This window comes from Lontra canadensis, unplaced genomic scaffold (genome assembly GCF_010015895.1).
Source record: "Lontra canadensis isolate GAN:19392208 unplaced genomic scaffold, GSC_riverotter_1.0 scaffold124, whole genome shotgun sequence".
In the NCBI taxonomy this organism is placed as follows: Eukaryota; Metazoa; Chordata; class Mammalia; order Carnivora; family Mustelidae; genus Lontra; species Lontra canadensis.
In genome coordinates, this window is record NW_022631118.1 from 466929 (window position 1) to 486372 (window position 19444).

At 46.4% G+C, this 19444-nt stretch overlaps 1 protein-coding gene across 6 annotated transcripts in view; it reads right to left on the bottom strand.

The window, feature by feature from the left end:
• SRGAP3 (SLIT-ROBO Rho GTPase activating protein 3) overlaps nt 1-19444 on the bottom strand; it is a 252163-nt gene that overhangs the window by 72866 nt on the left and 159853 nt on the right. For all 6 annotated transcript variants that reach the window (XM_032841606.1, XM_032841605.1, XM_032841604.1 and 3 more), the window contains exons 4-5: nt 15694-15756; nt 2013-2198 (exon numbers count right to left, since the gene is read on the bottom strand). In XM_032841606.1, the coding sequence (XP_032697497.1) occupies nt 2013-2198; nt 15694-15756 (249 nt within the window). The remainder of the gene's footprint in view (nt 1-2012; nt 2199-15693; nt 15757-19444) is intronic.

Consider the following 19444-nt stretch of genomic DNA (forward strand, 5'->3'; position numbering starts at 1 on the left):
CCCATTAGCAGTCACTCTTCATTCTCCTCTGCCCCAGCTCCTGGCAACAAATAATCTACTTTCTGTCTCTATGTATTTGTCTATTCTGGACATTTCATATAAAGAGACTCATACAATATTATGACTGGTTTCTTTCACTTAGCATATTATTTTCAAGGTACATTGTGTTGTAGTCTGTATCAGCACTTCACTCCTCTTCCTGGCTAAATAATATTCCACAGTATGGCTAAACCACATTGCACTCATCCAGACAAACATCTGGATTGTTTCTCCCTTTTGGCTATTATGAATAATACTACTAGGAACATTCCTGTGCAGGCTTCTGTGTGAAAGTATATTTTCATTTCTCTGGGTGGATACCTATGAGAATTGTTGAGTCATAGGATAACTTCATGTTTAATATTTTGAAGAACTGACAAATTCTTTTCCAAAGTGGCTGAACCATTTTATGTTCCCTCCAGCAATATATAAGGGTGCCAATTCCTCAACCACCTCACTAACACTTGTGACTGTCACCTGTTTTTATTTTAGCCAGCCTAGTGGGTATGAAAATAGTATGTCACTGGGGTTTAGATTTGTATTTCCTTAATGACTAATAATGCTGAGCATCTTTTCATGTGCTCCTCGGCCACTCATGCAAGTTCTTCAGAAAAAGGTCTATTCAAATCCTTTACCTATTGTTTTAAAAGATTTTATTTATTTATTTGACAGAGGTTGAGAGATAGCAAGAGAGGGAACACAAGCAGGAGGAATGGGAGAGGGAGAAGCAGGCTTCACGCTGAGTGAGGAGCCCGATGCGGGACTCGATCCCAGGATCCTGGGATCACAACTCGAGCCGAAGGCAGACGCCCAAGGGCTGAGCCACCCTTTACACATTTTTTAATTGGGTCTCTGTCTAATTATTGGGAAACCTACTTTTCTTTGCCGTTGGAAATTACCCTGGAACCTTGTTTTATTTGCTTACGGTTACTTTTCCAGCTCACCTAGGCCCCGGTGAATTTCTTTTACACTCACTCTATCATTTTTAAGAGCTGCAGGGCCATGTAATCATAGAATGAGATGCAGAAAAGCCCAAATAAATATCTGGTGCAATGTCTGGCACCTAGAAAGAGCTCAAAAAATGTGTACTGATCACATGGAATGAATAAATGCAGAGAACTCAACAAGAAAATCATGGCTTTTACACAGAAAGAAACTTTAGAAGTAACCTAGTCTAGGATAATAAAAGCATGTTAAATTCCCCTCTAAATTCCCTGGCCATTGCAGACATCGTTAACTGATCACAGCACTGTTTTTAACTAATGCCTGGAGGGGGCTTCACAGTCTTCAACACAGAGCTCTGGGCAGCTACTACCCGTCGATCAGAGTTGACCTGAGAGAGAAGAGTCATTTGCCAACACCGTCAGATTTTAAAACCGAGGTTCAGAGAAGTACTGTAAATGTGGCACTTTCAAAACTCCGACTGCGTGATTCCAAAATGAGCACTCATTTCACAGTGCCCTACTAAAGCACGTGTCCAGCACCAAGACACAGTGATTCTAAATCTCCCATCTTGGGCTTGCCAGCGGCATTTTGGATGGGTTCATCCTTGGGCTCCCAGGTGCTGGTTGGTAGCCCAGTGCTGTTTTCCTCCTATTGGGACCTGCCCTGCCCCAACTAGCTCTCCAGCCACCAAAATGGCCTCCTGAGCAAGGTCCCGCCCCTCCAAATGCCTGGTGATTCCTGCCCATCCAAGAACGTGCTTGCTGGGTGTGAGTCTTGTCACAGTTCAGCTCTCTTGTCAGCTGAGCGCTTTCTCTGCCTGCTGATCCTGGCACAAGGTCAGGCCTAACAAGTGCCAGTGAGGCCTGGCCAGCCCTGCCTCCTCCATGACACTGACCTCCAAGAGCGCACATGCTGGCACCCCTCTATCCCATACCCCTCAGGGTGTAGAGGGGAAAGCCAAGGCTGTCAGCAGGGAGTATGCGCCTGCTTCCTGCCCTGCCCTCAATTTCTCTGAGGCCCTCACTTACCTTTTCCTTCATCTTCTCAATCTTCTTCACAGAGCTGCGGCGCTGGGGCCGGTCCTCATGACGGAGCAGGTTCATGCTGAGGTCTCCCGACTTGTTGAACTGCTTCTCCTCCTGCTTCTCAGCCTCTTTCAGCTTGCTTTCTGCACTGATGCTCTCCGCATGGTACATGTGGTAGGTTTTCATGACCTGGGGACACACACAGGCAGGAAATCAGCAGCCTGCACGGCCCAGCATGTGGCCCCGGTGCTCCCAGCCCCCTTCAGGCTCTGTATCCTGCCCTCTTCCCACCACATACTCTGAGCTCCCCACTGTGCTTTACTTGCACATAAGCTCTGTGGAAATGATGATGACCACCAGTAGCAGCCTCCCTGCCATTATCATCTTCAGCAACAGCATGAAGTCCTCACTGAATGCCAGGATGAGTAAATTTAAAAGCTTCCATGCATTTGGGAGTCTCAGAGGTGATAGGACATACTTGGCCCTCCCTCAGCCACCCTCTTTGGCCAGCCATGACTCTTGTCCCTCTCCTCCCCCCCCCAGGGTCACTGGGAAGCCCCCCCCCCCTCCAATACTCATGGAACTTCCATGGGAACATGCAAATTGTTTTCTCAGCTGTTTCCTTATTGGCCTGCAAATGGCTCTGTCCCTGAAAGGAGTATTACTGGAAATACTAATTGCTATTCTATGCTTTCTGAAATAAACTCATCCTTGGCTATACAGTGAATTCCCACAAAGCAGACCACACTTTGCTCTTCTACTCCCATTGTAAAAGTCGGATATTGTTATAACAAGGGAGTTTTTGAGACAGAAGAAATTCTAAACGTTATCTAGTCCAACCACCAAATTTTACAAATAGGGAAACTGAGGCCTAGAAGGGCTAAGTGGTTTATCCACGATTGGACAATATCATCAGTGTAATCTCCAAACTTTGCCTCAGCAGGGGTAATACCACAATACCACAATACCACAAAGCTGCAGAACACTTTAATTACACCACAAAGATCCCTATCCCTTCCCCCAGCCCAGACAATCACTGATTTGCTTTCTGTTGTTGCAGTTGAGTTTTGTGTGTTCTAAAACTTCATATACATGGAACCAAAGCATATAATTTCTGTGGGGTCTGCCCTCTTTCATTCAGCATAATTTTTCTCCCATGTCATATCAGTTTTTTATTACTGAATAGTATTTCTATATCATATAGCATTGTATATCTATATCACTATTTGTGTATTTATTCACATATTAATAGTTACTTGGGTTGTTCACAGTTTTGGTCTATCATGAATAAAGCTGCTAAAAATGTCCATGTATAATTCTTTGTGTGGATGTATGTTTTCATTTCTCTCAGGTAAATACCTAGGAGTGGAATGGAGGGTCCATTAGGAAAAGTACATTTAACCAAATTAAAAATCTGGTCTCTGAGTTTTAATCCACCACTCTTTCTACCATATCATACAGTTTCCATAATTCAATACCATTTTCTCAGCAGGTATGAACAGTTTGGGCAGCCTTAGAGCAAGCCAGGCAGTCCTATACTAATAGGATTCTATCGCCCAGTCCCCAAACTTTTCTATGCAGTATCAAGTTTATGAGCATCCTTCTGTGCTAAGAAACACATGAAATTTCTGGATTCCACGGCTTTTGAAACTTGTTTGTTCTCTTCTGTTGTTTGGATAATTACAGCAGCGAAAAGAGCAGAGGCTTCCACGTGGGGCTGGGATACACTCCTGTCTAATGGGGCCCTTTAAGTCGGGGAACTTGGAATGAATTCCTGGCCAGCATTATAACCTTATTGATTCTCATATGAACTGTGAAGTCAGTTTATTACAGTGAGGAATTATTCTGTAACTCTTACCATGAAATCACAGCCTTGATCTGTTGCATAGAAAATAGGCCAGGAGTTAATAGGGGAGCATCTGTTGTAGAACGTGATAGGTGTTGTAGAGTATGAACTCTGGTACAAACATCTGGGCTGAATCCTGATGGTGCCACTTACCAGCTGTGTGACTTTCGGCAAGTCACAGAACCTCTCTGACCTCTGCTTCCTCATCTGTAAAACGGGGATAACCAAGGCAACTACCTCATAGATTTGTTATGAAGATTAAATGAGTTCACTTAGGTAAGTGCTAAGAATAATACCCACCACATAGTAGGAAACATGTAGACATCAGCTGCTACCACCACCACCACCACCATCAGCACCCCTGATTTGGGCTGAGGGTTTGAGAACCTTGAATTCACTCACTTGACTTCAGGAAAATGCTTAAGAACACTAAAGAACATTAGCTAATATGCAAAATGTTATTCTATACCATGTTTCTCCCTTCCTCTTTCATCTTGAAAACCTTCCCAAATTTCAAAACGGTAAATGAATAAAAAATGCAATCAACTTTTCTTCATTGGTCCTGGTGGAAGACCTCTTCTCTGCATTCCCCTCATGGCTGATTTTCTGAGTTGCCATAAAGCCTCTAGAGATGCCATTCTCCGCGATTTCATCCACTCCTTAGGCCAGTTCCACTAAGTTTATTTCCAAACTTAGTGGACCAGAGCGTGCCAGATAGATGTATTCTCGACATCTAGTGGCCAAAAGGAATGACTGCAGGCTTACAGGGAACCAAAGCAATTGCCAGTTTTCCACCATCTTTATACCAGCGCTCCTGTAATGTCACGCGGGTAAGACTTGGGAATACCTGCTGAAGTCTCTCAGGCCTCTGCCTTCCGTTCTCACGCTTTTCTCCGTTCCTCCACGTTCACAGGCACTACTGGTTTCTTTGCTTTTCTACCATGCTGCTGGTAGTGTCCATTTCTGGACTCACCCCTTTCTGGGTTCAATGATTCCTGCTAAAGCCACTTTTTCTGTTTCAGCTGCTGAAGTCTGCTTATCTCACCATTAATCTATCATCTTTGTTGAACAGATCAGAGGAAGAGAGAGCATTTCTATTTGCAATTAGATCTTCCTGTCCAATCATCCATGCATCCATCCATTTATTCACTCAAGGTCAGCATCCCAGCTGGGTGTTCTCAGCCTCCCACATTTCCCTTTGCCTAGTTTTCCACTCCAAGCACAGAGTACTCTTCCTGCTCTGCAACAAATCAAGCTTCCTCGTACATTTCTCTGAACGGAGGTGCAAAAGTCCCATAGCCAGAGGACCCCGGGGCTAAACTCCCAGTGATCCAACTGGTAATTCCTGATCCTAAAAATAACAGTGAACTTGATTGCTCAGGGTGATTTATACCTGACAGCTGCCACAAGAGTTTACCTGGGGACCTCTCAGAAACGAGTTTAACTATATCCAGAATCCCCTAGATGTTTCCTTTATTTAATTACCTGAAACACAGGCTTTAGCATGAAAGATCCTTAGCTCAATAGTTTAGAAGAGTCTTCTCAATATTACCAGCCCAGGATGTGTTAAATAATACTTAAACTTATCAATTACTTCAGAGTTTGCAAACCTCTTTTATTATCCCCAAGGAGCATTTCAATTAACCTTTACTCCAACCCTGGGAGGCAGCATGGTACCAATAATGGTGAGAACAGCCAACACTTACTGAGCACTTACTACATGCCCAGCCTTGTTCTAAACACTACACATATATTAACTTTTTCATTTCTTACAAAAACCATAGGAGGTAGACACTACATGACCCGAGCTTTACAGATGCAGAAATCACAAAATAGAAATAAAGCGATTCTCTACCCCACAGGGACTGGAGACTTGGTTTTGAGACTCAGCCTTCCCCTCAGCTTATCCTCTCTGTGCTGCCTGGTAGAGACCAGAATGGGGGTGGATAGGAAGGTGCTCCATAAGCTGTGACTATAAAGTGACTGGCTGACAGCGGTGTCGGGGTTGGGAAGGGAGCAGAGGTGGATGCAAGAGTTCAGCTGAGGCCAAGGCACTGAGACCCAGCCTTCAACTTGGCACCTCTGAAGAACCCCTCAGAGACACCCACCTGGCTTAATGCCTGGCTTAATGGGCTGCATTCCAACCCTCCAGAACCTATCAGGGAGACCCCCTGGAACAAGACTAGCACAGGGTGAGAAGGACCCTGTAGGGACATATAAATTGAAACCACTGTTCTTGGACACAGATCCGTTTCATACATTCTCAAAAGGCTCTCCAGACATCTTGGTGTATTAGCCCATCATTGAAAGAAACTGGGGCTCAGAAATGGCAAGTGAATTGCACAAAGTCACACAGCAAGCCAGATAGCGAGGACTTCTGAGCTGTGGACACTTGCTGTTTGTAGTAATCACGCTGCCTTTTGCTGCATAAACTTTGCTTTCTGCACTTCCCAAATCCTCAGATCAAGAAATCAAGTATTATACGTATAGTCCTTCAGACCCTCATTTAAATGCAAAAGAAGCCAAAGGAAATATGGAAGTTGAGAGCATCAAAAAAGGGGACACGCTGGGGCAAGATAAGAATCCCTTGTTTGACAATAGCTCCTCAACAAATAAGTTCACGGCACTTCCTCTACCCCACAGACAGGGCTGTCTCTGAGCCATCCAAGAGCTGTGTATGGGGGAAATTCCGGGCCAGTGCATGCCAAAGACATCCTGGAAGGAAAAGCGAGTTCCCAAATTTCAGTATGACCACCCATACTCTGTGTGGCCTACGTTCTCTCTGGAACTTATAATTGCTATCTTCTTTACTCTTTTTGTATGTCCACACACTGTTTCACTGCAACTAGAGTGCAAAGTCCAGAGGGCCAGGACCCAGGTCATGAACATATTCCCTGTACTAAAGCAGAGAGTGGTACCCAGCAAGTATTAGATATATTTGCACGCATGAATGAATGACAGCTGGCTGGGTGTGTAGGTGGAAAGACTGATCGATGGAAGGATGGACAGAGAGGGAGATGGTTGAATGGACAGATGGGTGAGTGGGTAAACAGATGGGTGGATGGATGGATGGATGGATGGATGGATGGATGGATGGATGGATGCAAATAACAGAGCAAAGAGAAGAGGGAGAACAAGTGGGACAGATACAGTTCTACTGCCTTTGACTCTGGTGAATACATTTGGAAGTAGGGAGAGAGCTACATCTTTGATCAATATTTATTTGTTAAGTATTTGTTCAAATACTTGTTCAAACATTATTCAAATATTTTTTCAAATATTATTCAAATATTTGTTCAATATTTACTGAATAGCTCATTATGCACCAGGTACTATACTAGGAAATACTATAGTGTTAAAGACAGACAGGGTCTCCTGTGTATTCATCACAGAATACACTCTCTAGAGGGGACATGGACAAGCTTACAAGCTGTTATCACATGGTGTAACAAGCATTATGATAAGGGAAATATAGGATACTAAAGGATGGCTTTGTAGAAGAAGTGTCATCTAGAGTGAAACTTGAAGAGGGGCACCTGGGTCGGTGAGTTGATTGAGCATCTGCCTTGGCTCAGGTCATGATCCTGGGGTCCTGGGCTGGAGCCCCACTCCCCATGTGGGGCTCCTTGCTCAGCAGGGAGTATTTTTCTCCCGCTCTCTCTGCCCCTCCGGCTGCTTGTGTATGTTTGTTCTCTAATAAATAAAATCTTTAAAAAATAATAAAAATAAATAAAACTGAACCTTGAAGGAAGAGTAGCGGTTACGTGTGTGAACAGGGCAGGGGTGGGGGTAGAATATTCCAGAAAAAGGGAGCGCTGTAAGCACTAAGCCCAGAAAGCACAGGAGTCAAACAGGTTTGAGGAACAGCTTACAGGTAGAAGTGTATCAGGTGTTTGCTTGAGTACTAGCCAAAGGAGTCACCTCCATATTCTCCCCAAGACACTCCCCCTAGGTGAACACCTGTTGTTTTTCTCTGCCTGGGATCATCCAGTCCTCTTCTTTCTGGAACAGCTTCCCAATTTCCTTTGAGGAAATCCCCAAAATTCTCCTCCAGCATTCTAGTCCTGGTGGCTCTTGGGAGACTGACCCCTCCCTCCAATCCCAGGGGCGGGCATGAGACCCAGGCGTGACTAAACATGATGTCAACCTGACCACAGTGACTGGAACCCACGATCCCAACTAGGCCAATCCGGGACTTTGAGGGAAACGCTGGAAAGGGTATATTAATTTTCCACCAGGAGGCACCCGAGCTGATAAAAAGTGACTTTGTTACCCTGTGGGAGAAACCTGCCTGATGATGAAGACATCACAGAGGAAAGCAAACAGATGGACCGATAGAAGGAAAGAGGGAAGGAGAACAGGGAGACAGAGGAAGGAAGGAGGAAAAGTAAGGGAGGGAATAAGGATAAAATGGAGGAGGTGTGCTCTCCAGACTTTGATCTGGTGAGGCTGCCTCGAAGATGTGTGGAGAAGAGCTACACCTCGATCATTAGGTTATCTGCTGAGCAGCTTGTGATAGGCCAGATCCGACACCAGGTGCTGGCAATACGACTCTGTGGAAACAGGGTGTGTGTGCCTCACAGAATACACGCCGTACTGGGGAGACAGCCAAACAGGTGTGTGAACCTGAGATTTGATACACTGATTCTTCATTGTTGCCAGCTTGCGTGGATTTCTGCCCCTCGCTATTGAAGGAGCCCCCGCTAGCCTCCCCATTGCCCACCTCGGTCCTGGGCCCAACCGGCCCACCTCAGTGCCTAACTCACACACAGAGAGTACTGACCGCCTGAGCAGGGGGCTGCTGGCGCTATATCCCAGCTTCCTGCTTCGCTGCTGCCTTTCAGGGCTGCTTCCCCAGCCTCCCTATGGACCCCAGGGAAATCCAGGGTCCTTCAGATCCAAATCAAATGCCACCTCTTCTCTGTGGCCTCCCCGATACCCAGGTGGACTTCATCTCCCCACCCTTCCTCCCACTGTGTCCATATCCCCACAAGGACACTTGACACAGGGTGTAGCCATGTCCCGTCATCCAGACACAGTGGAGGATCAGTAAATGCAAACTGAGCGAGTGAAGGAATGTTTTGGAGGGAAAGCCGGGGGAGGTGAGGAGGCTGTCTGGAGGGAAACCTTGTCTCCCTGCTCCTAGGACCACTTCCATCCCTAAGGGAACCTGGGCTACACCCTGGCCAGCAGGCTGTGGTGGTTGGACAGAGCCCACCTTGCCTCACCCTGAGCTGGAGGCATGCCCTCGTCTCCCTCTGAGGGTAACATGACAGGAAGACAAAAGCTGGAGCAGAGCCTCAAAGTTTCTCTAGTCTCGTGCCTTCGTGCTACAGATGGGTAAAATCAAGGACCAGAGCCCAGCTAACTTGCACTGGGCCAGTGTTTCTCAAAGTGTGAAATGGGAACCACCTGTGTCAGCAAGATGATTTTTAGGTGTTACAGATGTATTAGTAACCCTTCCAGCTCTCTTCAGTTCTGTCAGCGGGGAAAACTCAGTTCGGCGCTCACAGGTCTAATACCTCTACTGATGAGTGGGCACCAGCGAGAATGAATGCTGTTGAGCCTTCATTTAACTTCTGGAACCCTTCTGCTTTCACCAAGCTGTTTGTCGTCCACTAATGTAAAAGACCGTATCCTTCCAAAATAAATGTATGTAGGACTTACATATATTTATAGAAATAATTTAATGTATTTCTGTAAGTAACTTAGGGGAGTAGACTAAGAGCTGGCTCTGTCACTCTGTCACCAGCCAGGTGACCTTCAGATGGCTACCTGACCTCTCTGTGCCTCATATCCCTCGCCTCTAAAATGGGCTGGGAATACTACCAGCCACCTCAGTGGATCATGGTGAGGATGAAATGAATTAAGATATGTAAAGCATTTAGTTCAATGCCCAGTCCATGAGAGCCTCTAATTATTAGGCTATGAACCAATCTCCAAAATAGATCTTCAAAAGCAAGATACAGAACTCTAGGTCCACTGTTACCACCTGCATAAAAACAGGGGTGGGCAGGACACACCCATCCGTGTATGCCTGTTGATGAAGCAAACATCTCTGTGGGAAGGTACTGCTGAACTAGAAACCAGGAACCGAGGTTGTATGGAGCAAGGGGCACTTGGGCAACAGGAGACCTACTTCTGTGTAACTCTGTACTATTTAATCATTGCTTTTTACCAAGTGCATGTATTATCCATTTCTAAATTTTTTGAGAAGGAAAGTGCCTCTGGCTGGAGTGTGGAGTACGCATAATAGAGCAAGCCTCAGGGTTGGGAGAACAGTCAGCGGACGATTGCCCTTTTGCAGGCAAAACAGTCGCTGGGCTCTGACCTGCGTGGTGGCGATGGAGGTTGGAGGAGAGAGGAAAGATGCCCAAGTGCATAGGAAAAATATTTATGCTCCATTCTTTCATAAGATACACAATGATTTAGCATTGGTGTTTGCCAGGCATCGCGCTATGCTCTCTGCCACTTACTCTTCTTGGAACGATCCAGAGATGAGCTGGTAATATCCCCATAATCAGAGGGTGTGACAAGGGACAGAGTCTTGACCTCAGGACCAGCTGCCTCTAAAACCTGTACTCTTCCCAATGCACAAGGTGGCTTTCCCCCTAATTTGTTAGGGGGAGATTTTTTTTTTAAGTGAGTCAATGTAAAGAAAAATATTAGAGAAAGGAGAGAAGACCCAATGGCCTGATGGAAACATGAATGGCAACAGACAAAGAGGCATCACTCCAGAAAGACTCGGGGTGAGCCCGGGATGGAGCTGGAGACAGAACCCCCGTGGCTGGGCTCCTAGTCTCAGGCTTGCTCCACCACCTGCATCCCTGAGGGTCGACATCAGAAAGGAGACACCTTCCCAAAAATTTGCCTGGGGGTCCACAGTTGACTTCACGCCCCTGAGCGCAGCGCAAAATCAAATCAAAGCCTGAGCAAGTGGAAAATAGAGTCCCTTTGTTACACCAATCAGTTTCTACCTGTCACCAGCTGTGGCTGGGTGTGGACACTCCTCGGGCCCCCTCCATGTCACCCCGAGCCAAGTCTCAGAGGCCCCTTCTGCCACTAGGAGCCTGTAAGGCAGGTGGCCGTGCCTGGGAAAGCCTGGAACACTGCGATTGAGCACAAAGAATGGGCCACCCGAGGGATGCTGCAGCATTTGTCACTTCAAAACACAACAGATACATTTCATGATCTAGGACTATTACTGGTAATCTGAACATTATTTTTAGCTAAATGATGAAAACACAGTGGGTTTTTTTGTTGTCTGTTTATTTTGTTTTTGCATCTCCTGGAAGGATTAGCAATTGGCCCACACTCTCAACTTCTGTCCTTTTTCCCTCCCAGGCTAACATATGATGATGGAGGGCTATCTTGTGTCAGGCTGACTGAGGGAGTTCAGGGGAAAATGAGTGAGGCGGGGTTTGGGGGGGAGGGGAGCTGTACACACATGCTCACACATGCACCCGTGTTTGCACACATGCTTGCACATTTTAAAAGGAGAGCACCTCAAGGTGATGAAGACAGAGGGAAGGTATCTTAAGTGAATGAATGAATGAATGAATGAATGAATGAATAGACAAACAAATGAAAGAACAAATGAACAAAACGGCCAGCCTTGCAGTCTCCTCTGCATCCTGGTCTCAAATGGCAACAAGCCTTTTCCCTAAAGTGGGTGACAGATGGCGCTTAGTATGTATCTGTATCATCGTTGTGCTCAGTGGTACCCCCTGACCACATCCCCTCCTCTAGAAAACATCACCAGAACAAAACTGAGGCTTACTGGATAATCTTTTCTCAACATCATTTGTCCTCAGTCACCAGTGATCATGACTCCAGGGCTGGGAGAGGAGGGGAAGTTGTATAACCAGGCCTTGCAACTATAAAGTGCTCAAAGAAATCCCTAATGATGAAGCATGGGATTTGGGCCCCATGGTGCCCTCAGCAGCTGGGTGGTTGCTCCCCCCACTGCAAGCACACCCCTCTGCTTTGTGACCTGGCACGGAACTCCCATCAAGAGGTGGTGTTTATTCTCCGCACCTCCACCATGGACTTGGCCATGTGACTTGCTTTGGCCAATAGCCCGTGTGCAAGTAGGACACAAGCAGAGGCTTGAAAGGTGCTGGCACGCTGGGCATTTCCCACTTGGGGCTCTTTTTCTAATTGGCCAGAAAACCACAGTCACGTCAGTGGCCCTACCTGAACTCAGCCCGAATTGCTGACCTACAAAGTCATGAGCCAATGAAATGGTGCTTGTTTTAAGTCACTGAGTTGTGACACAGTTTGTGGTGCAGCCGCTGAAAACTGCAACAAAGGCCTTCAAGCAAGGTACTTCTTTGTGCCTCAGTATCTTTATCAGTAAAAGATGCCAATTAAATAATACATACGAAGTACCCACCACACACAGTGTGTGAGCACTCACGAAATGGCCATAGTTGTTCCTACCCTTGTTTCTGCAATAAAGGAAATGAGGCCCAAAGATGTTCACTGGCTTGGCCAAGCCGGTAGGTGAGGCAGCGAGACTTCAAACCCAGATCGGTCTGTAATCGGTTTGTTCTACTGGCATCCTGCCCTGCCATCCCTGCTGAGAGAATTTCCTTCCTCCACCTCTCTTCCCCTCTGCTTCTTTCATTTCTACCCCTCCGAGGGGTAGAGTTCACCCTCCAAGGGTGAGTTCAAAACTCAACCTTGATCCCAACATCCCACCTGGAGCTAGCACTTTCTGGAAGCCTTGATCTCTCCTGCATGCACTCGCTCTCCCTCTGGTTTCATCACTCAGTAAATAGGTATGGGCCACCTACTATGTTCCAGCACAGCAGAGAACACAGGGCAGCCCTCACAGGGTTCACAGGCTTGGTGCCCACCTCGGAGTCCATGTACCCAGCACACTCTCCACTCCATCCTGGACTGCTCGATCATCAGGTCACATACTTTACTCTTGTCTCCCTACCCAGACTCAAAACTCGTGAGCAAAACCATATTCTTTCATTTATTCATACAACCTCCCCCTCCTCTGCTTCAGCAAGTGCCTTGGCAACACTGGGGATGTACAAGGGACTTCAAAGATGAACTCTCGAAATGTTCACAGCCCAGCCACTGTGCCTCCTGCAGCGGTGGGTCCACAGCAGGCAGCCCCAAATGCCCGAATGTAAATGATTTCTGAGCAGTCACTGAAGACTCTGTGTGCAGTCAATATGTGACTTGGGGGTGGGGGTTGCGCTGTGGGCCCTCTGAGGCTCCAGTCTTCCACAAGTGGCAGCAGGAGAGAGCTAGGGAGGTGCTAGGTGCTGGCCCTTCCTCCAGCACCAGCTCTGAGGCCGTCCCCAGGCTGCCGTGAGCACAGGCGGTCTGCCTGGTCTGAGCCTCTGACACCAGCAGCATTTCTGTCCAGCTGCTCTGCCCCGTGGCCAGCAGAGCTTAGTGTGCATGGAACACCTGCTGGGCTCAGGGCACCGCACTGGACACCAACACCAGCTTCCCAATCCCCATCTGCTTCACCCAGTTTACACCTGCCCAATCTGTTGATCACAGGTGAGACTGAGAGGTGAAGTGACCTGACAGAGGTCACACACCAGGTTCGAACTGAGTCTCTGGCCGTTAAGCACAGTGTTACTGACCAAGATCTGGCTCTCAGGAGATTACACACCAACTGGGTACATGAGGATAACATGATAGATTTTTTTTTTTTTAACTGCCGTAGAATTCAAAGCCGGGAGGCAATAGCTTTCCAAAGGTGGAATTTGTTCTGGGCTTGAAAAATGAGTATGACACATACAAGCAGAGAAGAAAAGGGCGATTATAAGCAGGTGGAGCTACTCGGATAAAGAAGCAGACCAGGTGGTATTTGGGGTGTGCGGAGGACGTGGAGGAGAGGAGCCCAGCTGGAACCCCAACGAAAGGTTAAAGACTTGGGTGGGAGTGGCTTGGGGGGGGTCCCTGGCACCAGCACCCAGGCGTTGAAATGCCACAGAGGAAAGTGATCCATTCAAAGCGGTGCCTGAGGAACATAAAAAGGACCTAGACTGGGAAACACTGGTCTCTCCAAGTCCTCTGTAGCATTCTGAGTAAGGAAGGCACATCTGGTGACCAGCTTTGCATATTTATCACCACCCTTCCTCCATTGGGAAGGCACAACAGCTGGTTTCACACTCGCCGAGGAGGTAGAAATCAAGATGATGGTAGTACAAGAACTTCTATCCACCGTGCCTTTTGTTCTTTGTTCCATGCATGCTCTACATATCTAGTCTCCTTCAACTCCTATAGGGTCTGCAAGAAGTAGTTGTTATGATTTCTGTTTAACAACTGAATTTGAACCCAGGTCTCTGGCTTTAGGGTCTGCTTTCAACTGCTAGGCGACTATTCCCCACAATGCCCAGCTGACTCAGTCGCTTGAGAAGCAGCAGTTCTTCCTTTCCCCTACGCAATGACACAGCTAAAAACTGTCCAGGGCACAGGTTGCGCTTCTCAACTTGAAATAATTGAAATGCGAGTCTCAACTCTCACAGGTGAACCTCCGGGAGCTCGCGTCTCCATTTTACTGAGTAGAAGACTGAGGCCCAGAGAAGTCCCCATCACTGGTTAGAATCTGAGATCGTAATTCCAACCTGAGATCCAGGCTCTTAGGCAAAAGCTCTCGGGCCCTGAGAAGTCCACCACCTGCTGGCCACACAGAACATGACTACAGAAAGATCCTAACACCAGAGAGAGGGGTCTTCTCGCAGCCTGCTATTCTTTCCCTTTCTCAAATATAATTTTAGCAGCAGAATCCCCACTTATTTTTAAATTTTATTTTTTAAAGATTTTTATTTGTTTATTTGGCAGACAGAGATCACAAGTAGGCAGAGAGGAAAGCAGAGAGAGGGGTGGGGGAAGCAGGCTCCTCGCTGAGCAGAGAGCCTGATGCGGGGCTCGATCCCAGAACCCTGGGATCATGACCTGAGCTGAAGGCAGAGGTTTTAACCCACTGAGCCACCCAGGCGCCCCAGAATCCCCACTTTTAATAGGAAACTTTATAAGGAACCCTGACGTATTTAAAATACAACAGCTTTATTCTACCCTGTTTTGGGGGATGAGGGGTCTGGAGCTCTCCCTGCAGGGGCTACCTCATCCCACTCCCCTAGGCTATTCCTGAGGCTCATCACATTCCTCCATAAAGAAGCCCAAGGACCCTCAGGGCACAACCAGTAAACGCCTGCATCATAACTTGGTGAGTTCCCCATTCCCTGACCCTCTTGAATTTTAATAGTCATCTCGAGTCCAGTTAGATCTTGCCTCTGTGTAGGTAGCAAGGTCAATTCTGCACCGGGTTGTAATGTTCTGAAATCATTCCTTGGAGATAACGAGGTATGCTCACCCCTTTCACCTCACGTGTTTCCTCAGAACAGTGCTCCATTTTGCAAATGAGAATGCTGAAACCCAGATGAGCTACATATCTGCCTAAGTTTCCATCATCAGTAAGGAGCAGACCTCAGCCTCAGCCCACTGCATTTGACTCCAGACCCACATCCCTGCCTCAGGAGGTTTTATCCATGCTGTCCCCTCCCTGACCTTGTGTCTTCTGCTTTGGAAGGAAACACATTCCCACACCTGGCAGGTCATGCAGGTCTCTTGTGAACGTATACAAACTAAACATGCTCAGGGCCCCACCCCAGCTATACAGAATCAGAAGCCAGGGTTGTAAACCATTACCTCCCACCAGGACGACCCCCTGTCACTCAGCCCAAGACACAGCAAAAATGCCCAGGCTCATCCCATGACTCTGGTTAGACTCCCTTTGGCTCCTGGTGCTGAAGAAAGGGGACCATATCTCAAGCCCAGAAGCAGAGCCTGAACAGGACTTACTGTGTAGAGCTCATTGGTGACCTTCAGGAGCTCCTCATGCATCTGCAGGCCAATCTCCTTGCTCTGGAATATGGAAGAACAAAGGTCAGAGGGGGAGAAGGTCACTGGTTGCATTGACCAATTTCCTCTTCAACACAGAAAGGTCAGGAATACTTGGGATGGGTGGGGATAGGCACAGAAACCAATATAGACCTTATCGATGGAGACTTGAATTACTCAATTTGTATCCATGAAACAAATCCATGGGGAGAGGTCCCTTGCAAAAGGAACTCCCTGGCCAAATAAGTTGGGGAACCTTATATCTCCCTGCCTTGGTGATTTGCAGATACGTCACTATGTTAGAGATTCTGAGAAATCCACAGCCAGTCAATCTGTTCATCTTTAATTCTATGGGTGGGTCTTTTTTTTTTTCATGGAATTTTTTTTATTTTAGCGATTTTTAAAAATTAATCATTTTTATTGACATGTAATATATTATTTGCCCCAGGGGTACAGGTCTGTGAATCATCAGGCTTACACGCGTCACAGCACTCACCATAGCACATACACTTCCCAATGTCCATAACCCAACCACCCTCTCCATACTCCCCCTCCCCCCAGCAACCCTCAGTTTGTTTTGTGAGATTAAGAGTCTCTTATGGTTTGTCTCCCTCCTGATCCCATCCTGTTTCATATTTTCCTTCCCTACCCCTCAAACCTCCCACTCTGCCTCTCAAATTCCTCATATCAGGGAGATCATATAATAATTGTCTTTATCTGATTGACTTATTTCGCTCAATATAATACCTTCTAGTTTCATCCACATCATTGCAAATGGCAAGATTTCATTTCTTTTGATGGCTACATAGTATTCCACTGTATATGTGTGTGTGTGTGTGTGTGTGTGTGTGTGTGTGTGTGTATCCCACCTCTTCTTTATCCATTCGTCTGTTGATGGACATCTAGGTTCTTTCCATAGTTTAGCTATTGTGGACATTGCTGATATAAACATTCGGGTGCACGTGTCCCTTCGGATCCCTACATTTGTATCTTTAGGGTAAATATCCAGTAGTGCGATTGCTGGGTCGTAGGGTAGCTCTATTTTGAACTTTTTGAGGAACCTTCATGCTGTTTTCCAGAGTGGCCGCGCCAGCTTGCATTCCCACTATGGGTTGGTCTTAAGCCAATGTGACCAGAGTATGTGTCCCTCACTCAATACTCATTAGCACCTCATAAGAGTGGGGTTCCATATAACACAGTTTGGGAAATAATGATCTAACATCTCAATTCATCATGAACAATAGAGGTTAACAGACAGGCTATGGAACACAAGGCAGGAGATCAGGGTTGTTGCCTCCACTGCATCACTGACTGGCCATGTGGGCTTGGAGCCTTCCTTACCATCTACAAAATAAGAAGCTTAAACTAAAGCATCACCTCCCAAAACTTGGTCTGGGAGTCACTACTGAGTGTTACACTAAAAAAAAGGGGGCAGAGGCTTCTGTAAGCCAATGCACTTGGGGAAAGCTAGTTGAACCAGGGGAGACAGGTTTTCTTACAAAAGGACTTTTGAGAGGCTTTCATACCCTCATGTATGTGGGCTTTCTAAGGAGTGCTGTAGTATGTGGTTTAGATGATCTTGATTCTTGTTCCATGAGGTGATTTACACATTTGGTATATTGAGAGAAGCAATTCAGAAAACAATGAACAAATTATCTCCAGGTCCCACCCAGCCTGAAGAGTCTAGGATTCTCTGTTACTTAAGGTTTATTGTTATTATTACTATTATTATTATTTTGGTTAATACTCTCCCAGTTTGCCTGGACTATCACGTCAAGTTTCCATGTTGAAAGTGGGAGTCCTGAAAATAACGTGTCTTGGCAAGAATGTGAAGGAAATAGAACCCTTTTTGCACTGTTAGTGGGACTGCAAACTGGTGCAGTCACTGTGGAAATCAGTATGGAAGTTCCTTAAAAAATTAAAAATAGAATTACCACACAATTCATTAATTCCACTAGTGGGTATTTACCCAAAGAAAAACCACTAATTCTAAAAGATATATACACCCCTATGTTTATTGCAGCATTATTTACAATAGCCAAGATATGGAAGCAGTCCAAGTGCCCACTCATGAACGGATAAAGATGTGGTATATATGTACAATGGAATATTATTCAGCCATCAAAAAGAATGAAATCTTACCATTTGCAACAGTATGGATGGGCCTACAGGGTAGAGTGCTAAATGAAATAGTCAGAGAAAGAAAAATACCGTATGATTTCACTCATATGTGAAATTTAAGAAACAAAACAAACAAAAGAAGAGACAACCCCCCTAAAACAGACTTTTAAATACAGAGAACAAGCTGGTGGCTGCCAGAGGGGAGGGGGGTGGGGGAATGAATGGGTGAAATAGGTGAAGGGACTAAGAGCACCTTATCGTGATGAACACTCGTGTAGAGAATTGTGGAATCATTAGTCTGTACACCTGAAACTACCACAACACTGTACATTAATTATACTTGAATTTAAATTTAAAAGAAAGAAAGAAAGAAAGAGAGAGAAGAATGAAGGAAGGAAGGGAGGGAGGGAGGGAGGAAGAAAACGGGAGCCCTGATCTCCACTCCCTGAGAGCGGAGTCATCGTGTTCCCCTTTCAGCTCCCACAGCTCAAGCACAACCAGCGAATGATGGGCAGAGATCAGCCTTCCTCCCTCCCCCACAGAGGTCAGGAGCCCCCGGACTCAGCAGGAGTAGAGGAAGGCTCAAGACCAGATATGATGCCTTCCTAGGCTCCTTTTCCTACCTCACAGCCTTTCTCTCAGCTTCTGGTACTGCAGTTGCCAGAAATCACCCATCTGAAGGTCTCTTAAAAGACTGACAAAACTCTGGGCAGTCCAGAGGTGTGCTTAGACCTCCCTGCAGCTCTAGTGGCTAAAAATGGGGGACTGAAACCCAAACCATGGCACAGCCTGAGCAGAACCTCCTGTGCAAAGCTCCTGGGGGAACCTTTGGATCCCCCAGATGCATCCTGTGCATCTGCAGTGGTGGTCAACTAACCCAACCAGCTATGCCCACCTCCTTCTATTCCTGATTCTCACAAGGAAGTTGACAGCCTGTGCCTCAGTTTCCCCTGTGGCCCCTCTCCCTGACTTTTGCCTCTCTGACTGGACTCTGGACTCCCTGACACCCTCCAGTAGCCTCCTCTCAGTCCTCAGTCTCATTAACCTCTCTGACACCCATGACCCAGGTTCTTATGTATTTATTTTTATGATCTTTTTCAATAGGTAACAAATGCACAGGGTAAAAGAAACGCTAAGAGCCAGCAAGGCAAAAAGGAAAAAATAAGTCTCCCAAGCTCCCACAACCTCACCCAGAGGCAACTGTTATTAGAAGTTTCTTTTGATACCTTCCAGAAACAGTCTATGAATATACAGACACATGTGTGGATAGTGCGTATTCTTTTTTCTTCACACAAATGGAAGTATTCTATACCCATCTTTTCATCTTGCTTTTTTCCACCTAACCATATGTTTGAGATTTTTCCTTTGCAGTCACAGAGGTCCTGCATCTGCCTTTTATTAACAGCTGCTTGAGGTTCCATATACCAGATGAGTCATAATTAATTAAACTGCTTCATAACAATGGGCATTTAGATTGTCTCCAGTCTCTTAACATTTCAGGCAATGAAGGGGTGAACATCCTTGTACCTTGTCACTGTGCACATGAGCAAAGACCCCTGTCAGAAGAATTCCTAGAAGCAGCTCTGCCAGG